Raw genomic sequence first — 19,335 nt, 5'->3', positions numbered from 1 at the left:
CCCAGTGGTCACCTCAGGGCCGCCCCGGAACCCTGCCCAATGCTGCTGGCCAGGCTTCTGGACTCCTGGGTCTCACCTCACTTCTTGCTTGGGGCGGTGGAGCTCTTGGCCTGAGTCAGCTGGTGGTGGGTAGAGAGATCTCCATACTTTGAAGGGTGTAAAAGTGTTCCATGCCTCCCAGCACAACCCCTCAACTCAGAATAGTCTCTAGCCTGTGGAGCTAGACCTGTGGTCTGTGGTCCCTGTGACCATGCTACCAGGAGAATCTGCGTGAGGGGAGCTCCCTGGGCTCACTTGTCTTCTCATGCCCAGCAGACCCAATTTGCCTGGGCAGGAAGTGCTCATTCCCACTGGCAGCCCCCGTATGCAGCCATTGTGCCACAGGGCTGATGTTGTCATCTGTGCAGGCAATAACCATCTCTCAGCAGGAACTGGGCAGACAATTTGGTCCTGTTGTGTGGTGCCTGGGAACTACCTTGGGGATGGGAGGAGGAAAGAGGCGGTGGGTGCCCAGAGAAGCCAGGGCCACCCCCATGAACTCTCAAGAGTGACCTTCCCTCACTAGCCAATTGACATGTGGTTTTCTGAGCCTGAGGAGGGGAGATTTTGGGGAAAGGCAGTGGGGAGACAGGAGGGGAGATTTTGGGGAAAGGCAGTGGGGAGACAGAGCCCCTCTCTGAGCCTGGCCCACTGTGGGATGAGGGCACAGAGGTATGGCACCATGAAGCCAAAAGCCAGCCAGAAATTGCTCCATCCTCCTGGGTGAGGGGAGGTGGCACGCTGCTGCTGCTCAGCTGATTAGCAGTTGGAATTTGTGGATGTTTCACGGGCTCTGATAGGGGGGCTGCCCCTGGCCAATCCATGGGTGTGTGGTTGGGACTCATTGTGAAAGGGGCTGGGGAGGAGACTGTGGGCAGGAGGCTTGGCAGGCCCCTAGAGCCTTCCTGCCTGGGCTGAGCAAGCCGCATGTTCTTCAGGCCTACCTGGAGTCCTTCTACAAGTTCTGCACCCTTCTGGGCGGGACCACGGCCGATGCCATGTGCCCAATCCTAGAGGTTAGTGCCTGCCTACCCCCACCCTGACCTGCAGGTTCTCTGAAGCCCTGGCCTGGGGGGAGCCCTGCCCACTGACTGGCTGCTGCCTCCTCCCCACTCCTTCCTGTGCACTGGCCCCACAGTTTGAAGCAGACCGCCGTGCCTTCATCATCACCATCAACTCCTTCGGCACAGAGCTGTCTAAGGAGGACCGTGCCAAGCTCTTTCCACACTGTGGTCGGCTCTACCCTGAGGGCCTGGCCCAGCTGGCTCGGGCTGATGACTACGAGCAGGTGAAGAACGTGGCTGACTACTACCCAGTGAGTGCCCCAGCTGCAGGATGGTGGGCGGGCGGGCATACTGGTGCACGCATCCCCACCTACACCCAGTTGCACTCACGTTCCTGCTTCCTACCATTTCCCTGGGCCAGGAGTACAAACTGCTCTTTGAGGGTGCAGGCAGCAACCCGGGAGACAAGACCCTGGAGGACCGATTCTTTGAGCATGAGGTGAGGGCCAGGGCTGCCATCATAGGGAGGGGTTGGTGCCTCAGGCCCGACTCTGCCACCTGCACACACCACGCCTGCCTCTGTCCACAGGTGAAACTGAACAAGTTGGCCTTCCTGAACCAGTTCCACTTTGGTGTTTTCTACGCTTTTGTGAAGCTCAAGGAGCAGGAGTGTCGCAACATTGTGTGGATTGCCGAGTGCATCGCCCAGCGGCACCGTGCCAAGATCGACAACTACATCCCCATCTTCTAGGCTCCCCACAAGTATGTGTCCTTGTGTGCTGTGACAGAGCCCACGGCTCACCTGCCTGCCCTGGGGGACAACACATTGTCCTGGTGGCTGCCCAGCTTCCCCGACTCTCTCTGAGACTGTTATTGGGCCTGTAAAGGGGCTGGGCACGTGCTCCCTTGACCAAGGATGGACCAAGCCCCTCTCCTGAGCAAGGAGGTCCTCTCGGCCCTGTTTACAGCCACTGACATGTCTGAGAAGCATGTGGTCACTTTTGTGTCCCTCCCTGAGAACCCGAGGGCAACGTGGGCCTCCTGTCCCCTCTGTGGGTCACCCCCAGAGCCATGGCCCAGGTGAAGGGATAGTGCGTCCTTGGGGAGTGGAGGAAGTAGCTCTGCACCCATCCCTCAGCTCTGCCCCTCTGAGACAATAAACTGCCCTCTCTAAGCCTGCTGTCTGCTCTTTGCTTTGAGCCCTTGTGCTTCTCCCAGACACCCTCTCCTTGGGTCCCACCCTTGCCTAGTACCCCCCTCCCTAAGCCTTCTACCCATCAGTCTCAGTTGGCAGCCCCAGGCTGGTCCTCCCCCTATGCAGTGAGCTTCCTTGGGTCTGGGGGGTCACCAGAGGACAGCCCTTCCTCTGCTGGAGGCTTAGACAGGCCTGTGGAGCTAGGCCTTGGCCCTAAAGGGCCCCCAGGCTACTTGCTTCATTGAGCCGTACAGTTCCCTCTGCCAGGAGCATTGCCCCCATTTTGTTGTGAAGAAACCCAAACCTCTGGATAACAGAACTGTCTGCCCAAGGTCAAAGAAGCAGGGTATATTTGAACCACAGTCCGTGCCCAGAGCTTCAGCTCTCATGCCGACCCCCAGGGGTTCCCCAGGCAGTTCCCAATCACACAGCCACAGCCTGTCACACAGGCAGTCACCCCTCCAAACACAGGATTTTCCCCATCCTAGGAGAAATAAATTTGTCTTTATTTTAAAAGTGGCAATCAGGCATGTAGGGGTATGTGCTCTCCTTGTGGCTGGGGTGGGTGGTTGGGGCCCTAACTCTTAAGCCAGTCAAGAAAGAGTCAGGATTCACCCTTTGAATCACAGCACTGAGGCACAGGTGTTGAGAAATAATCCTGAGGCGGTGGGGGGACCCTAATCCACCCAGTCACTCCTTAGTTTGCAGAGGCGCTGTCTGCAAGATCCTGTCAAAGGCTACAGCTAAGTGTTGCACTAAGCTCCCCATCCAGCTGGGTTCTCCAAGCTGCAGGGTAGAGCCTTGTGCCCAGGAGGGTCTGTTTGGGCTCATGAAGCAGTAGAAAGGCCTGGAGGTTCACTGGGAAGCCCCAGCCTCACCAAGCCCTAGGGCAGACTTGGGGATCACAGTGCCCAGGGGAGGGCCAAGGGCTCATGGGACCTCTTCTGTGAGAGCAGCTAGGCCATATATGCACATGGCTCATCGGGCCCCATGCGGGCCTGGAAGTGGGTCTCCATCTCGGGCTGTATCCTGGGCGGGGGTAAGGCCAGGCTGGCCAGGCTGCAGTGCTCTTGGCAGACAAGGATTGATGAAGAAGGAGTGCAGGAAGCGGCGCCGCAGGCCCTCGGGCAGGTAGTAGTGGATGAAGTACATGAGCCCCAGGCCGCGGCCCGGGTAATAGCGGCGGCATGGCTGAGCTGCCAGCAGTGCGTCGGTGATGGCATCTACAACTGGGTTGAGGTCTGGCAGTGCCAGGCGCAGGGACTGCAGGAACTGCCTGTGTAAGTGCTCAATGTAGTCCTCGCCATAGGCCTGCAGCAGCTCTGAGGGCAGGCTGGCCAGCAGCAGCTGCTTGCGCTGCTCCCAGTGGCCCACATTTTGCACTGACTCTGGGGAAGGAGTGGCAAGGTCAGAATAGGGTCATTAGGGAAACCCAAACCAGACCTGGGACCAACTAACCCACAACCAGAGCCATAAACCAACTAACTCATAACCCACAACCTCTAGCCAAAGCTGTGCCCATATCCCAGATCTTATCCCACCCCAGATAAGATCATGCCCACCCCTCTTTCTTTAGCCCTAGGCCCCACATCCACCACATCACACCCTAAACCCCAACCCCCACCTGTCTTGAAGAGGCCAGGCTGGATGACGCTGACCTTGACCCCCCAGGGCAGTAGTTCACAGCTGAATGTGTCCATGAGCAGTGCCGTGGCCGCTTTGGAGGTCCCATAGGCTGCCAAGCATGGATATGGCATGTCTCCTGGGGATGGATTGGTAGTGAATCAGGGGCTCCAGCATCCCTCCCACCCCGCAGGCACCTTTTCTGCTCCAGTTGGGGAGGGCACTCACCTGCCGGGCTGCCCACGGTCACGATACGACCCCTTGAATGGCGCAGCAGTGGCAAAAGACCCTTGGTCAGCTGGAGTGCACCAAAGAAATTCACCTCCATGCAGTTGCGGAACGTGGCCATGGGAGATAGCTCCACATCGGCCACTATATCGTTGTGGCCCGCATTGTTGACCAGGCCCCAGAGGCCTGAGGGCATGGAGTGGGGAGGGAAGCTTCTGGTCAGCCCAGCAGCAAACCTCCAACCCCTGGCCTTTCACACCCACCCAGCCACACCCTCTCCTGGTGGAGCCATGCCCACTGACCCGTGCTGGCTGTGTGGGCCTTTGTGAACTCCAGGGCTCGGCTAATGTCTGCTGGCTTGGTCAGGTCCATCTGCAGCAGCCTTAGGCGAGGGGAACAGCAGGCACGCAGCTCTAGGGCACCAGGGCCATCTAATTCCAACACGGTGGCCAGCACAGTGAAGCCCATGGAGTCTAGCTTCTTGGCAGTCTCCTTGCCAAAGCCAGAGTCACAGCCTGCCCAGGGTAGGAAAGCCAGTGAATTCCCAGTGTGGCCCAGTCCAGACTGAGACAACCCTGGCCCAGGGTCCAGACAGGATTCAGGCCCCTGAACACCCCATCTACCAGCAGTCATCAGCCCTCCCTCCTTTCTGAGACCCACCTCTGGTAGACACTGCCCCCTGGCAGAGCACCAGTACTTTCTCACCAGACTCCTACAGCGACCCTATCAAACATGGCTTGAGTCCCACTTTACAGATGAGGAAACACACCTAGTAATGCTAAGCTGCTTCCCAAAGTCACTCAGCAAAAGTAAAGGACTCTACTGTAGGTCAGCCTGAGACCCAGTCGCAGCCCTGATGTCTTCCTGCCTTCTTGCTATCAGGCTCAGCTGGCGTGCACTGTATTATGCACAGCCACCCGCTGTCTCCCGCTACCCTTGCCCTGGCCTCTCCCTGCTGCCTGGACACTGAAGCAGTCCCTCTGTAGTCCCATCCCATCTTGCCCCCTTGAATCCATTCACTATCTAAGCAGCCCGCGGGATCTTTCCAAAAATAACAGTATCATTCTACTGCTGAAAACCTTTCCAAGGCTCCATCAGAATGAAGCCTTAATCCTCTGCTCGCATCATCCAGGCTCTACACAACCTCAGCTCCACTTTCCTTCCCAGCTTCAACACCCCCTCCTACTGTTCCGGGCTCTTGGCAAACTGGAAGCCCACCCCCACCTCACCCCGACCCTCACCCTCGTAACTCCAATCAGTGGCAACAACGGGGCATTCTCTGAACCCCAGACCACTTGCCCCCAGGACAGATGATGATTGATGGAGAAGAGAACAGACCTGCATTTGAATCCCTTCGCACACCGAACAAGTAATCTGAGGTCAGTTACCACTCTTGGAGGCTTAATTTCCTGTCTTTGGTATTTGGATAGAGGAACCACCAGGCAGAACCAGAGTGGGGGTCTGATAAGCCCCTACTTCCTTGATTGTTCCCATTCAGACCCTGGCTATGGGGGCAGGGCTGGTGGCCAGAGAGGGGAGGGGAAGGCCAGTGAGGGAGGAAAGAAGCCCTCTGGAGCCTGCCCCTGTGGTGGTCCTGCTGAGTAGAAGCTGCAAGGCCGATGCACCTCTTCCCCATCCCATCCCTGCCCTGTGAGCTGGGCTTTGTATGGCTGGGGGCCTGCCAGCCAACCCTTCACAGGGAAACTGAGGCCTCCCAGAGCCTCAGCTCTGCAGTCCCAACACAGTCACCCATGCCTTGCATAACCTCTTATTCACCTTCATACATACAGATACCTGTACATACCTCTAACCTGCCTGTATATTCATACACAGGCCCACTTCCATGAAAGCTCATGAGACCAGTGCACAGATGCACACATGAGGCACCCAGGCACTCAGCCCAGACCCTGACCCCAGGGTTGAGCTCTGGGAGTAGCCTCAGCCAGTGATTCTCAGGAGCATTCTTACAGAAGGGTAGATGGCAGCCAGCTCAAGGGAGTGTTCCTGGCAGGTGAGGCAGGGCTTGGGCACCTATTTGTCTTGCAGTTAGGTGGTGAGAGGGGAAACCCAGAGTTTTGGGCACTGGTAAGCTTGGAGGCCTACTCTTGATGCTCAGCTGGGTAGGCTGGGCAGTCTTCCTCCCCTTCCCCATCGCATGGCTCTCTGCCCAGAGGTGGGGGAGCCCAAGTCACATAAGCCATTCCTCCTCTCCCCTTACTCGCAGGCTCAAGGCTAGAAATAGGAGCAGTAGCACAAAGGCCTAAGGTGAAATCTCAGGAAAGACTGCACACTGGGTCACTAGGATCTGCAGATGGCTTGGGTCCTGTTGAGGCAGCTCACAAGTTACAAGGCAAGGGCGGAGCTGTCCTGTCCTGTCCTGTCCCTGGGGGCAGAGCTCCTGACCCAGTCCCTGCTTCATACCTAGAGGGTCTGTCATCTTTCTTTCCTCAAATCCCTGAAACTGGAGTCCCCTGAGGCTTCCCACTACACTCTGAGCTGAGGTCTCTCTCATCCAGCCTGAGTCCTGCTCTATCTCCACCCTCTTTGCTAAAGGCCAAAACCCTTGTGCTACCCTCACCCCAACCCTACCTCAGCATAGTCTGGCTTCCTGCCCAGCATTCAAGGCTCCTTCTGAGGAACAACCTCAATCCCAGCAGCTCCCTCCCCAAGCCATCCTCATTCTTGCCTGGAACCTTTGTCCCACATCCTTGGTCTGATCCAATACACCTTCCACACTCCACCTTTCTCCCCTCATCCTTTGAGGTCCAGCTCAAGAAGTCCTCCTCTGGAAAGTTATCTCTTCTCCATCTATCATGCAGGGCCCCCTACTAGATCAACATCTCTGAGAAGCCAATCTGGTGGCTACCCTCAGCCAGGCCCAATGCAAGGCAGAGCTCTGAGCACCTGTTAGTGCTCCATGAGCACCAGCCATGGGGGTTGGGGGATAAACTAGGCTGCCCCTCTCCCCACACAATGGAGCTAGTGCCCCCTGGCCTTTTCCTCCCTCCACACTTCCCGCTGGGCCTCAGCCTCCCCTTAACCCCCTTCCCTCTTCTGGTGACAGATTTATTCCCTGCTCCAGACAAAGGGAGCTCAGCCAGGCGGCCAGAGGCACCTGAGCCCAGCTCTCCAAGACCTCTTTCCTGGGCACCGAGGACCAGAGGGAATGCGGGGTGGGGTGTTGGGTGCAGACTCTGGCTTGCTACCTCAGCAGATTAAGAGTGGGTGGTGGGATCTTAGAGGCAGCTGAATGCCCAGCTCCCCCTCATGGTGACTTTAAGCTTTTCTGGACTCCAAGGACCCTAGCAAATTTGGCCTTGGGGGTCCCAACTCCCCATCTAAGCACTTTCCTGGCCCTAGGGAAGAGCAGATGGGGTGTCACATGTGGGGGTGTTAGGCAGAGTTCAAAGGGTGACTAAAATCTATCCGAAGACTGCTTTCTTGGCGAGCGGCATAGCATAAACCCCAGGGTCCAGGAGGCTCCGTCTTTCTCAGCCACCAGTTTTCCCTGAGCACCTGCCTGCTCCTTCATTTTCCCTCCAACACTCCCCGCAGCTGCAGGTAGTTACCCGGACTTGGGGAGATGCCCTGCGCTTCCTATTTGGCTCTCTCCCCGCACCCAAGAGAAGGAGACTCTCCCATACCTGCTCTGGGGTCTCCTCCCTGCCTTGGCGTGCTCAGGGGGGGTCCTCTGGGTGTCAAGTCTCGCCCTAGAGCCTGGAATCCCCGCGCTCCGCGCACTCACCGGTGATGAGCACCGCGCGAGTAGCCACGGGTAGGCGCGGCGGACAAGCCAGGCGGGACAACGCGATCCAGCCGGCTGCGGCTAGCACTGCGAGGGCGGCCGGCGGGGGTAGCAGGCGCTGGCACAGCCAGTCGAGCGCAGCCAGCAGCCCCAGCGTCGCCAGCAGCGGGCGGCCCAGACGCAGGTCTGCGCGCAGCAACTGCAGCAGTGCACGGGCCGCCACCAGCAGCCAGGCGCCGCCCGACGGCCAAGGCCAGCGCTCCATGGCAGCCAGGCCGGGGTGAGGCGGGTCGGGAGCCGGGCTGAGGATCGGGGAGAGAGACTCGCGGCTGGGGCGAGAAGCGCGGGTTGCTGCAGCACACCACAGCCAGTGGCCAGAGGGATACTCGCGGTCTCCGTTCGCCCTCGGGCCGAGCTTATAAAGAGCCCCGGGGGGCGGGGAGAAGGCGGGTCATAGGCGGGACAGGGGCGGGGCTTTCCTCCACTTCTCTCCAGGCATCCTCCTCCGGGCAGGTGCCCCCTTCCTCTGCCCCGCCCCCGCGGCCTGATCCGCTTTCGAAGAAGCCGGAACAAAGTCCCAAAGTTGCTGCTCAAGGAGATGCCGCCTTGCCGCGGGCCGCGCGGAGAGGGGGTGGGTCGGTCTAGCTTCGTGCCCTGCATAAGCTCGCCCTGCGTCCCCACACCCCACGCTCCCAGGGCCGCCGAGCCGCCGCTCCCAGGTAAGCACATCCAGCTCACATTGATCAGGACACCTGAGGATACGCACAGCCTCCATGAGCTCCCCGCACAGACGGCACAGCCTCAGACGCCGGGCCTGCCGGAACACCGCGGGGAACCGGCCCGCCCTCACCCGGCCGCCGCCGCCCAAACACGCGCCGCACTCAGGTCCATCGCACACACATCCTGACAAATGCTCACACCTACGCTGCCTGGGGCCACAAAACCGGCTTGGGGTGCGGACCGAAGGGAGCAGGATGACCTACTGGGTTCCTGGGAGTCTCTGCCCCGCCTTCCCCCTTCCCTTTAAGGCCCAGCTTTGGGAATGCACCAACCCTGCCTTCTGCTACACAAGGCTATGTTGGAGGGGGGTGGGGAGGAGGGGTCGAGGAAGCATCTAGGCCTAACCTTACCTCTAGCCCATCCTCCAACTTCAGGGACTCCAAGAGCCAGGCCAATGGGGACACCTGGGAGTGAGGGCGGCCTCTGGGACAGGGTGATACGTGCCCTGCTCCCATGATTTCCCAGGGTATAAAACAAGTGGTGTGAGTATGGGTGCATTTGTTTGCCTGTGTGTATGAAGGTCTGTGTTTGTGTGTGGCCCAGCAGCCCCACACCCTACCCACCCCCATGTCTGGCACCCTGTTCTTGGCATCTATGCCAGAGCTCTGCCAGGCACTAGGAGCTGGTGCCAGTACCTGGCTGCCAGGCCCTATGCTGAGGACTGTAGGTACAGCCCATGACAGAGGAGGTCCCTGCTTCCTGTGGGCCTCTGGGCCTTGCCCAATGCTGCATCCATGCCTGTTCTGGGTCCTGGGAGGTCATGGTCCTTCCCTGCCCTCTTTCCCGTTCTCTATCTTAGGTGTCCAGGCTCTGTGCCAGGGCTTCAAAGCAATGGCTCTATCAAAGCTTTCTCTGCCACCCAGGTGTGGCCCCCTGGTGAGCCAGGGGAATCTCAGGGATAGGGCTGGGAGCAGACCTACTTAAGGTGAGAGGCTCTGGGTGGAAGGCCCACCTCCTGCCCAGAGGCCTGCTGTGCCCTCATGTATTCCTTCTTTAAGTCTAAATAACAGACTAGCCCTGGTCCTGGGAAGCAGGACTTGCCTGGGAGGGTGTGTGTGCCTGCCTTGTGCCTACCTTGTGTGCTTATATGTGCCTGTGTTTCTACACACTCGTGTCCATGGGTTCTATGGCCTGCCCATACACATGTGTGTCTGACCCTGTCCCGTGAGCCTGTATGTGCATGTGAATACATTTGTGTGTGTTGTGTTTCTGGGGACTCTCTTCCTTGGTCTGGGTTTCCTTTGGAAACTCAAGGAAACATTCCTTCTCCAAAACCTGCTGATTCCTGTTGTCCTAAATCTATGGCCAGGCTTAGAGGTGGACACAACACCCTTGGCTCGGCTTCCTGATCTGAGCTGTAGACCCTGGACTGGTGGGATCTCCCAGCTCTAGTCCTCCGACGGACAGTCTGGCTGTGGTTTCAATTTCAGCCTGTTAAAGGCTTCCCCTTAGGGCTGAGAAGGGGTGTAGAGGTGGGGGTGGCATGGGGGCCCCAGGCAATGGTCAAGCCTACGTAGGACATACCAGTGTTTGCCAGATCAGAAGTTGAGGGGCAGGGAGGTGGAAGCAGAAAAACAAGGTGAGACCAGAGACTGAGAAACAGGATCCTATACTGTCCTAGGAAGAAACCATGAAGGATCCCGATTCACTGGGAAGTCCATACTGGGGAGAGAGACTTGCTGAGAGGGGGTGTAGGGAATTGCCTTTGGCTGTGGAGAATAGGATGGGAAGGGGGTGTTTCCAGCTCAGCTTCTGGGATGCTGTGCTGCCTTAGACAGACCTTTAGTTTTGTGTAGTTTGGGTCTTGTGGGACTGGATGATCTGCCACATTTTTATATAAACCCCCCACCCCCGCCACTCCCCCCCCACAGTCATCTCATTTCCTAGGCCAGAAAGCTGGCCTCCTGCCCAGAATCTATACTTCAGCCCTCTGTGGCTCCTCAGTAGCTGACCCTTTACCCCTCATCAGGTTGAGACATTCTGGAAGTAGAAAGAAGGTGGTTTGGGCAGTCATGTCTGGGAGGGGCTGGCCCAGCCCTGTCTGAGGCCTGGTGCCAGTCATGCCAGCCCAAGGGCAGAGAACCAGCCTCTGCCAGAACCAGGAGTCTGGGCTGGCAGGGGCCTTCAGGGAAAAGAAGGGAAGGGGGCAGGGGGCATGAGCTCCTGAAGATAAACCAGGGCCTGAGGAATGAAGGACAAGCAGAAGGAACAGAGCCCCTGAACTACCCTTCGCCTAAGTCCTTAGCTCACAGTCTCCTTTAGTCCACGCACACACACACACTCTGCACTCACACACCCTTAGGATACCTGGTGAGCCCTTAGCAAGCTCCAGGCCTTGAGGGCCACCAGGTGGGTTTCAAGCTGTCGGGCTGACTCGACTCCCACGGAATCCAGCAGCTCACTGGCACCATCTGCTGGCCTTTGGGGGAAGGCACTGCTCTGAAGGGGATAAAGTGAAGATGACTGCTGAATTTGAGGATGGAGGGAACAGAATCTTGGGGTGCCAAGTGGCAGTCTCCAAGAGCTCACAGTCTGTCCCCTGACCACAGTGGGGTTACTGGATCCAGGCACTCCCTTGTCACCTCTTTCTCTGTGGTCCAGCTCAGAGGCAGCTGAGTCCCAAGGAAGCCTTGCATGGCGCTCTACTCATCCCAGCACCTCATCACCACCCCGCTCCTTGCGCAATGGCACAGGGTCCCCTCTTCCTGCCAATGGCCAGTCCCTTCACCCAGGTCACAGACCCCAATCTTCCCCACCCTCAAAGACAGCAAACTTTTATTGAGTTTCTACTGTGCCCCAGGCCCTGGGCTGGACACCGTGGATATAACCAACACCTGGCCCCTTCCCAGCAGCATGAACTAGGCCCTGGCCTCTCCCACTGGTCACCACAATGTAGAACTTCTGCCTGAGTCCTGTATCCCTTTCTTTAAGCATTGTTCTCTCTCCTCCCCATTCTCAGCCACATTTCTCTAAAAACTCTTCAATCAAAATTTCCACTCTCCCCTGCCCAGCTATAGCTCTGAGTCAGCTTCCCCTCACCAAAGGTCACCTGTGGATGACATCCTAGTCCCCAAATACCATAGGCACATCTCTGCTTTCAATTAACTTGGCTTCCTCAAGGCCTCTGCCCTGCTGGCCACTTGTCACTGCCCCAGGCCTTTCTCCCTTCAGAGCCTGTGAAGCCACTTCACAGCTGCTTGGTCTTCTCCTCCCTCTGGTTCTCCTTCTCCACCTCTCAGCCTCCTTTTCCAGCTTCCCTTCCTTGTGGGTGAATGTCTGGCTGTGGAGGCCTCATGCTCAGCCCCTCCCCCACCATGGCTCAACTTTTTACTCACATGCTGATGACTCCCACATTCCTTTCTAGCCAAGGCCTTGCTCTTGACCTCAGGCCCGCGGATGCCTCCTGTGGACACCCGTAGGCCCATCACACTCAGCATGTCCCAAGCTGGTTTTATCATCTTCCCCAGTTCTGGCAGCCCCCATCCCCCCACCCCCCATCTCATCCTCTCTTCATATTGAACAGTGGCCTCCAAACTTCTTGCTTCGTCCCAAGCTCTTGGGTGCAGAGGCTTCCTAATAGTCCTTTGTAGTAGGTGTCATATTTACTATTTTATATTCAAGGAAACTGCGGCTTCCAGAGGGTAAGAAAATTGTTCAAGGTCTCAAACTCAGGACCAGGTAGGCTGCCACTGAGAACACTTGCTAGACGTGTTCTTGCTGACTCCAGGTGAAACTGGCCTTCTTGGATCTTGCAGTATGGCTTTGAGATACTCATAATGTTCTGTTATCTTGGACCAGCCTCAAGATTCAAACTCAGGTGTTAATACAGGGCCACATTTGCCACATGTGCCCTCTCAGACTTCATTCTAAAGACAAAGGAGAGCTGGGAATGGTCTTGAGCAAATGAGACCCTGTCCTGGTTGGCCAGGAAATGGCTTTGGGGACATGGGAAGAGCAGAGGCTAGGAGTCCTGTTGCTGAATGCAGATAAGGGACAGAGGTCTGCTTTTTGGACAAACCAAGCCCAAGGTGCTCGTGGACATGCAAGGGCTGAGCCCAGAGTCAGCTGGATGCCCATGTCTCCGGTACATCCTGCACACAGCATGGGAGACCAGAGATTGCCAATTCACCTCAACATGCCCTGGGCAGGAACTGAAGCCCACCTTCCCATTTTCAGAGGTACCCCCTCTAGGCTGTACACCTAGAAATCAGGCCCCTTGGGTTACCAGGGAGAGGGGATGATGAGACATGGGGGCATCACTTGTACTTTTAAATTGTCTGGTCTTCCTGTCTCCAGGATTGAAGGTAGATGTTTGGGGATTAGGGCCTTGGAGTTTTGGAAACAGTAAGAGAATGTACTCTGAAGGGTTTTCTGGACCAACCCCAGGGGAAAGTCAAGTGCCAGCTGAGAAAGCTTGCTGGGAGAGCTTGGCTGACTTCAGATGAAACCAGCCTTCTTGTATCCTGCAGTGTGGTTTTGAGTTATTCATAATCCTCTGTCACATTTACTGTGTGCGTGTCTTATGCCAGTCCTGCATCCAGTTTTCTTGTACTTTATTTTATCTACTGTCCTCACATCATCCCTAGAATCAGGTACTATCATTATCCCCTTCTTATACATAAGAAAACAGTCTCAGAGACGTTAAGTGACATGCCCGGAGCCATACAGCTGTCCAGACACCGTGCTTCTAACCATCAGATCACCCTTTGGCTGTCACCCTAGGAAGCTGGCATTATGCAGTGGGCAATGCCCATTTATTTATTTGCTTCTGGATTAGGAACAGGTCTTCCAATGGTAGAAATAAGGCAAGTTGTTAAAACTAATTCCAAAACTTGCTTCCATACAGCTTCTATTATCCCTGATTCAGGCCTTTTTTTTGGCAGAACAACTGCAAAAGATATAAAAATTAGTTGCTGTTGGCTGGCTGATTTAATTTATTTGCATATACATAATTCAGCCCCACCTCTGGTGGCTAATAGCCCCCAAGGGAAGCTGACCTGTTTTCTGATTGCTGGTAGGGAGAACTGTGAGTGTTATTTTTTAAGTAAACTGAAACCAGATGGAGGGGGGTTTGTTCACAGCCTTGCTTACAGTTTTCTCTAACGAATTCCTTGAAAAGCCAACCACCTCTGAGTGGTGCCTTCTCCTTGGAGGTCCCTCACTGCTGGTATGCAAATCGTGAGGAGGCTGGCATTTCCAAGAGTGAAAACAATGCCGAGGGCTTCTGGGAATTTGGGGTTATCTCCTAGTGGTGCCCCAATTTCAGGTCTGCACTTACAGTTTGTGCCCTCCCTCTCCCTCTGCTTCCCTTGGGTTGAAGGTTGGAGGAGGGAGTTTGGGGCTGGGTTTGGGTCAGAATCACCTGCACCAACCATTTGGTGAAAACAGAGACTCCAATCCCCCACATACATGCCATTTGCAGCGCTAACCTCTGGCCTGAGACTTCAGCTCTCATATGGGTTGACTTTTGAGTAGGTGGAGGGGGTGATCTCTCTCTTGATAGGGGCCCAAGCCACTCTTGCTTGCATCCTGGGAAGACCAGTTGCTCAAGGCAGTTATGAAAATATTTTTAACCACCAGCCGGGTCCAGAGCTTTATAATGCCTCTTGAGCACCTCATTAAGCCATTTTTTGTTCAGAGAGATGAAGCAAGTGTGCCCACTGGTCACAGTGTCAGGGGGTTAGCATTTTTTTTTGGAATTGGGCATTGTCGCAGTGAAGCATGACCCAGTCCCCAGGCAGAACACTTCTCTCCCAGCTCCCACCTTCATTCCTAGCTCAGAACACTGTTCTTTTGGATTCCGAGGCTTTTCAGATAATTGTGTCAGGTTACGTAAAGTTTTGAGATATGAACACTCAAAGGAAATTCCGCTGGGAACAAGCCTGAGAGGTTCCGGCACATAATTGGCTTTAAAGTATTCGAGGAAAAATTCAGGTGTCTCGGCTGGGCACATTTCTGAAATAAAGTAAGAGCTAACAACTTTTCATGCATGTACTATTCCCCACAGGGGTGAGCAAGCAAAAAGATTTCAAGCTGAGTGGAAATACCCCTCCCCAGGGAGCACATGCAGCGCTGGGTGGCAGGCAGCTTCCAGACGTGAGCTGTGACCAGGCTGCCATGAAAATCCTTACCAGCACAGGGTACCTACCTCCCTGCTACCCTACCTTTCTGCATCTTAGGTAACATACGTGGTAAATACAAGCCTTCAGTTGTCCAAGGAACATAAAATAAAAACTGAATTACTGGCAGAGAAACTTTGGTTCCTAGGATTCTGCAGGCACATTTTCCACACCCCATGATTTTTATTTCACTTGCCTCCAAGGGACAGCCCTGCAGCAGCTCTGTTGCATAAGGTGTTGTTTCCAAACACCTTGTCCCCAAGTGGAGACACAGGATAAGTTTTATCTGGGTCTGAGGGAGTTCTGGAGGGATGACATCGTGTTCTAAGCTGCACTGCTTATAGTCAACAGTAGGAAAGCTGCCAGGACCTTCTAACCAAGGAAGAGGAGGGAATATTCTAAATACTGAACAGCACTTCTTTCTTAAAGCACAAAGTGGTCATAAAAAAAACACTTAAAGGGAAAATGAATGGGAGGAAAATGTCCTGGATGTACCAAATTAAAAAAAAAAATCTTTACAAGGGATATGGGAAAAATAGATTTATTCTGTTGAAGGGATGGTAATATAGGAAAGTCAATTTTTACACCGAAAGTAAGTCAAGTATTATTTACTTTACAAAAGGCTTGACAAAAGAATTCCTATAAATAGAGTACCACTATCCTTTCTTTGTTCTTTCCTTCCTTCTTTCATTCAACAAACCTTGATTGAGTGCATTGAGTATTCTAGGCTGTGTACTAGGGAAGCCCTGGTGAGCTTAGATAAGTATCATTCCTCCCTTGGTCTCTGGCTGCAGGGACAGTCCCTAATCAGATCACTACACAATCAGGGAGCCACTGACAGAAGGAACTAGAAAGCAAAGTCCCATGGTGCTATGGAAGTGACAGCCTCTTCTATTCTGAGGATCAGAGGAAGCTTTCCTGGGGGAAGCAATGTTCCAGGTAGCAAGAGCATCTCATACAAAGACCCTAGTATAAGAGGCACTCTGCCCCGTTGAGGAAAGGGAGGCCATGAGGCCGCAGGGGTCAGTCAGAGCCAGGGGCAAGGGAGATACTGGAGACCGCTGTGAGGAGGAGGCGTCGATTCTAATTTCATAGTATATGGAAATACTTCTCCCTGGGGAGCAGAGAGAGGCACTGAGGGTTGTAAGCAGGAGGTAAAACAATCAATTTGGCTTTTTTTTTTTCTTTTGACAGCCACACACTGTAAGGACAATGGACCGACCGGGGTAGGTTGCCCACAGTGGAAGCAGAAAGACCAGTCAGGAGGCTGCTGTGCTTGCTGAGGCGAGAGATGCTGGTGGCCATGGGGACAATCCAAGTGGATGGGCTGACTCGTGCAGAGCCTGCTGGAAAGGGTACTGCAACCCAGACAAAGTGGACCGGAGAGTCAAGAGCTGTGACTGACCACATCCCACCCAGGCTAATTTCATAATTAAAATTTAATTCCACTAGCTGATGAAATGGATAGCATCATTTCCTGGTATAAAGACAAGTAAGGTCTAGATTATACGTATCAATGTCTACTACCAGCTGAACACTCTCTGTGCTCAATAGGCATGACCACCTTTTCAGGCCTCATCACAGCCCAATGCAGTAGCTCTTGCTACCCCCATTTCACATAGGAATGAACTGAGATTTAGAGAGGTTAAGGAATTTGACTGGTAGAGCTGGGATTGAAATGGGTAACCACTGACCTGCCCTGGGACGAATGACATGTCCCAGGAAGCCCGGGCACACGCTGGCTCTAATTTAAAAATGGACTGCTGGTGCTGGCCCAGGGCTCATGTACTCACTTCGTCTGCCCTTTCAGGGGTCTCCTCTGGCAGTTCTAGAAGTGAGGTAAGCCAGCTTGGATCCTTCTCACACTCCTGTGTGCAAGCCCTTAAAACCACAGTTGGGCTTGTTCTCCCCCTGGCCTGGGCTCTTCTACCCTGGGCAGACCTGCCTTGTGGGTCAGGGGCAGCCACTCTGGGCAGGAACAAGTCCTGCCCGAGGGGCTGACTTCTGTCCCAGAAAAGCATGTCTCACGTTTTTTCATAGAAATTGGCCAGAGGGAGTGGGTGGAGCTGAAACAACACTCCAAGTAAAGGGAACGCTGTGGGAAAAGGCCTGGGGGTGGGAGCGAGTGCCGCGGGTTCCAGGAGCTGCCCAGTCCTCACAGAGGACAGGCAGGAGGAGGTGGAAAGGAGCTTGCCAAGCAGGCCCTCAGAAGCCTTTGGCATTTCAATTGATCCTAAAGACAAAGGGAAGCCCTGGAAGTATTTTAAACAGAAGCCTGATGAGTGGTGTATTCACATTAGAAAGACTTCTCTGCCATCAGCCTGCCTGAGAGCAGGCAATGTGTGGCCTTCTTCAGCAGGTGATGCCCTGGGCAGTGTCAGGTTCCAGACTGGGGACCACACAGTGATGACAGACTCAGGAAGAACACCATCAAGCTGCCTGTGCCTTTTCAAAAGCAAATTTGGCAAGAGGGAGTCCTCTTCTCAGAGAGTCTGGCCTGGAGTCATGCAAACAGACCTCAAGGGAATCTGAGCTGCCACCTGGATTTTGTTTTAAATGAAACAGCTTTACTTGGTTATATGTGTGTGTATTTAACCCTATTTGAAACTCACTGCATTATTCCTCTATTGTTGCTCTAACAAATAGTCACAAAATTAGTGCCTTTATACAAGTTATGATCTTACAGTCCGGGAGGTCAGAAGTATGAAATGAGTCTTACCAGGCTGAAGTCAGGGTGCCAGCCGGGTTCCTGGAGGCTCTAGGGGAGAATCTGTTTCCTCACCTTTTTCGGTTTCTCAAGGCCACCTGTGTTCCTTGGCTCATGGTTTCTTCCGCCATCTTCAAAGCCAGCAATGTGTTATCTTTGAATCTCTCTGACCTTTGTTTATCATCACATCTCCTTCTCCCACTCTGCCCCTTGTGCCTCACTCTTGTTAAGGGCCCTTGTGATTATACTGAGCCCTCCTGGATAATCCAGGACAATCTCCTCCTTCTCAAGATCCCTAACTTAATCACATCTACAAAGTCCATTTTGCCATATAAGGTAACATATCATTAGGGTCCAGAGATTAGGATGTGAGCATCTCTGGAGGCCGTTATTCAGATTACCACCCCCTTTAACAAATAAAGGAAAAGAATGATAACCCTGGCAACCAGGAGGAGAATGGACTAGAAGTAGGCAGGCTGATTTGGGAGATGAGACTGCTGCAGGCTCAGCAAGGAAGATGCTGGGCGTCTGGGCTAGAATGGAGTGGGAAGAATGGACACAGGACTTTTCAGAGGATTGCCTAACCTTGGGGGCTGTCTGAGTTAGATGGGCAAGGACTAGGAGGAGCAGGTGTATGTCAAGGACAAAGAGAGCATATAAGGATGTGTTACATCTAGAGACCCATGGGACATGCAGGAGAGGTACTTCAGAGGTAGGTGGACCCAGAGTCTAGATGGCTGTAATCCTCGGGTCCCTTCCCTCCCTGTGGGCACAAATGGCTTCACTTTCACAATGATTACTGGGTCACAAACTCCATTTGACCCTAAATTCTCCAATTCCAGGTAAGAGTTGGGAAATCATTTAGTATTTCTGAGGCCAGAGTAGTATTGATATTTATTCCATAACCAGTTTGAGTTTATCAGTCCTGAAAACAAGAATATGTATAGTGGAGGGATTGACATTTATACAAGGACCCACAATTGGCATGTGACAGAGCAGGAGTTGTTATGTTGTTTTATCATTATGTTTGTAGCTTATATACTTCAGGGATAGGGATGTTTTCTGTCCAGCCCATTCTGAGCAGGTAGCCAGCCAGCTGCTCACCATTTTTGGGCCTTGGAGATATGGATAGGACAGCGGGCAGAAGACAAAGACTCTTCTTGTCTTTTGAGAATCCTGAGCTTGTGGGAGACCACACTTTCAGTGTTCCCAAGAAGGGGAGAAGGAGCTTTCAGGAGAGCAAAGTCCAGCAGGGAGATACCCCAGGCAGGGAAAGGAAAGAGAGTCTGCAGGCCCTGGAACAGAGGAAGCAGACAGCCCAGAGGAAAGCAAGCACAGTCCCACCGGGCCCAACCCTGAAACCCCTGGAGACAAGACAATGGTTGGGGCCTCAGTAACAGAGAGGACCAGAGGGTGCTTCTCAGACTGTTTGCTGTGGCAGGAGACCCTGAGTCCTTGGAATAACCTGGGGAAGAGAAGCCCCTTAGAGACCAAGACTGAAGTTACCACTAGCGTGTTAGACTGGAAGATGGGGGCTCCCAGTAGGATCTTTGTCTGTCTTCCCCTTAACCTGTAATCTCCCTTAAAGGGAGGGATCTCATGGATGTTCCTCATGGTATGTATAGTGTCCAGCATATACTCCATTAAAATGTGCAGACAAACTGTGGGTCTTCTTGAGAGCGGGGATCTCATGGGAGACACTGGAGGAGAGGGCGTTTGGGACAAATTAAGAAAAGCTGTGGATTGGGGGTGGGGAAAAGTAGGTTTTCAAGTAGAAATGTTGGAGAAGAATGGGCCCGCTGGGGCGCTGAGGGTGGGGGGGTGTCCATCGTGCGCCCCGCCTCAAGCTTGGGTGCCCGCGCGAAGTGACGCAGCGCGGTTTGGCCGCTGTGGGG

At 54.2% G+C, this 19,335-nt stretch overlaps 2 protein-coding genes and 1 long non-coding RNA gene across 3 annotated transcripts in view; 2 read left to right on the top strand and 1 right to left on the bottom strand.

The window, feature by feature from the left end:
- ATP6V0D1 (ATPase H+ transporting V0 subunit d1) overlaps positions 1-2,217 on the top strand; it is a 42,312-nt gene extending 40,095 nt beyond the window's left edge. The window contains exons 5-8 of the mRNA XM_017649261.3: positions 978-1,055; positions 1,178-1,354; positions 1,465-1,542; positions 1,633-2,217. Coding sequence (XP_017504750.1) covers positions 978-1,055; positions 1,178-1,354; positions 1,465-1,542; positions 1,633-1,794 — 495 coding nt within the window. The 3' untranslated portion in view covers positions 1,795-2,217. The remainder of the gene's footprint in view (positions 1-977; positions 1,056-1,177; positions 1,355-1,464; positions 1,543-1,632) is intronic.
- Positions 2,218-2,711: 494 nt separating this feature from the next.
- HSD11B2 (hydroxysteroid 11-beta dehydrogenase 2) lies at positions 2,712-8,232 on the bottom strand. Its single transcript, XM_017649260.3, has 5 exons — positions 7,835-8,232; positions 4,392-4,604; positions 4,090-4,275; positions 3,863-4,000; positions 2,712-3,626 (listed from the first exon to the last, which is right to left on the bottom strand). Exons 1-5 carry the CDS (start codon positions 8,097-8,099, stop codon positions 3,217-3,219), a joined length of 1,212 nt encoding a protein of 403 aa, XP_017504749.1. The 5' UTR covers positions 8,100-8,232; the 3' UTR covers positions 2,712-3,216.
- Positions 8,233-8,274: 42 nt separating this feature from the next.
- Positions 8,275-16,184, top strand: LOC108390323 (uncharacterized). The gene is made up of 2 exons (XR_001851471.3): positions 8,275-8,553; positions 15,928-16,184. It is a non-coding gene; the product is annotated as an uncharacterized lncRNA (long non-coding RNA).
- The last annotated feature ends 3,151 nt before the right edge of the window (positions 16,185-19,335 follow it).

Source organism: Manis javanica, chromosome 17, assembly GCF_040802235.1.
Source record: "Manis javanica isolate MJ-LG chromosome 17, MJ_LKY, whole genome shotgun sequence".
In the NCBI taxonomy this organism is placed as follows: Eukaryota; Metazoa; Chordata; class Mammalia; order Pholidota; family Manidae; genus Manis; species Manis javanica.
This window is presented reverse-complemented; position numbering and strand designations above follow the sequence as displayed.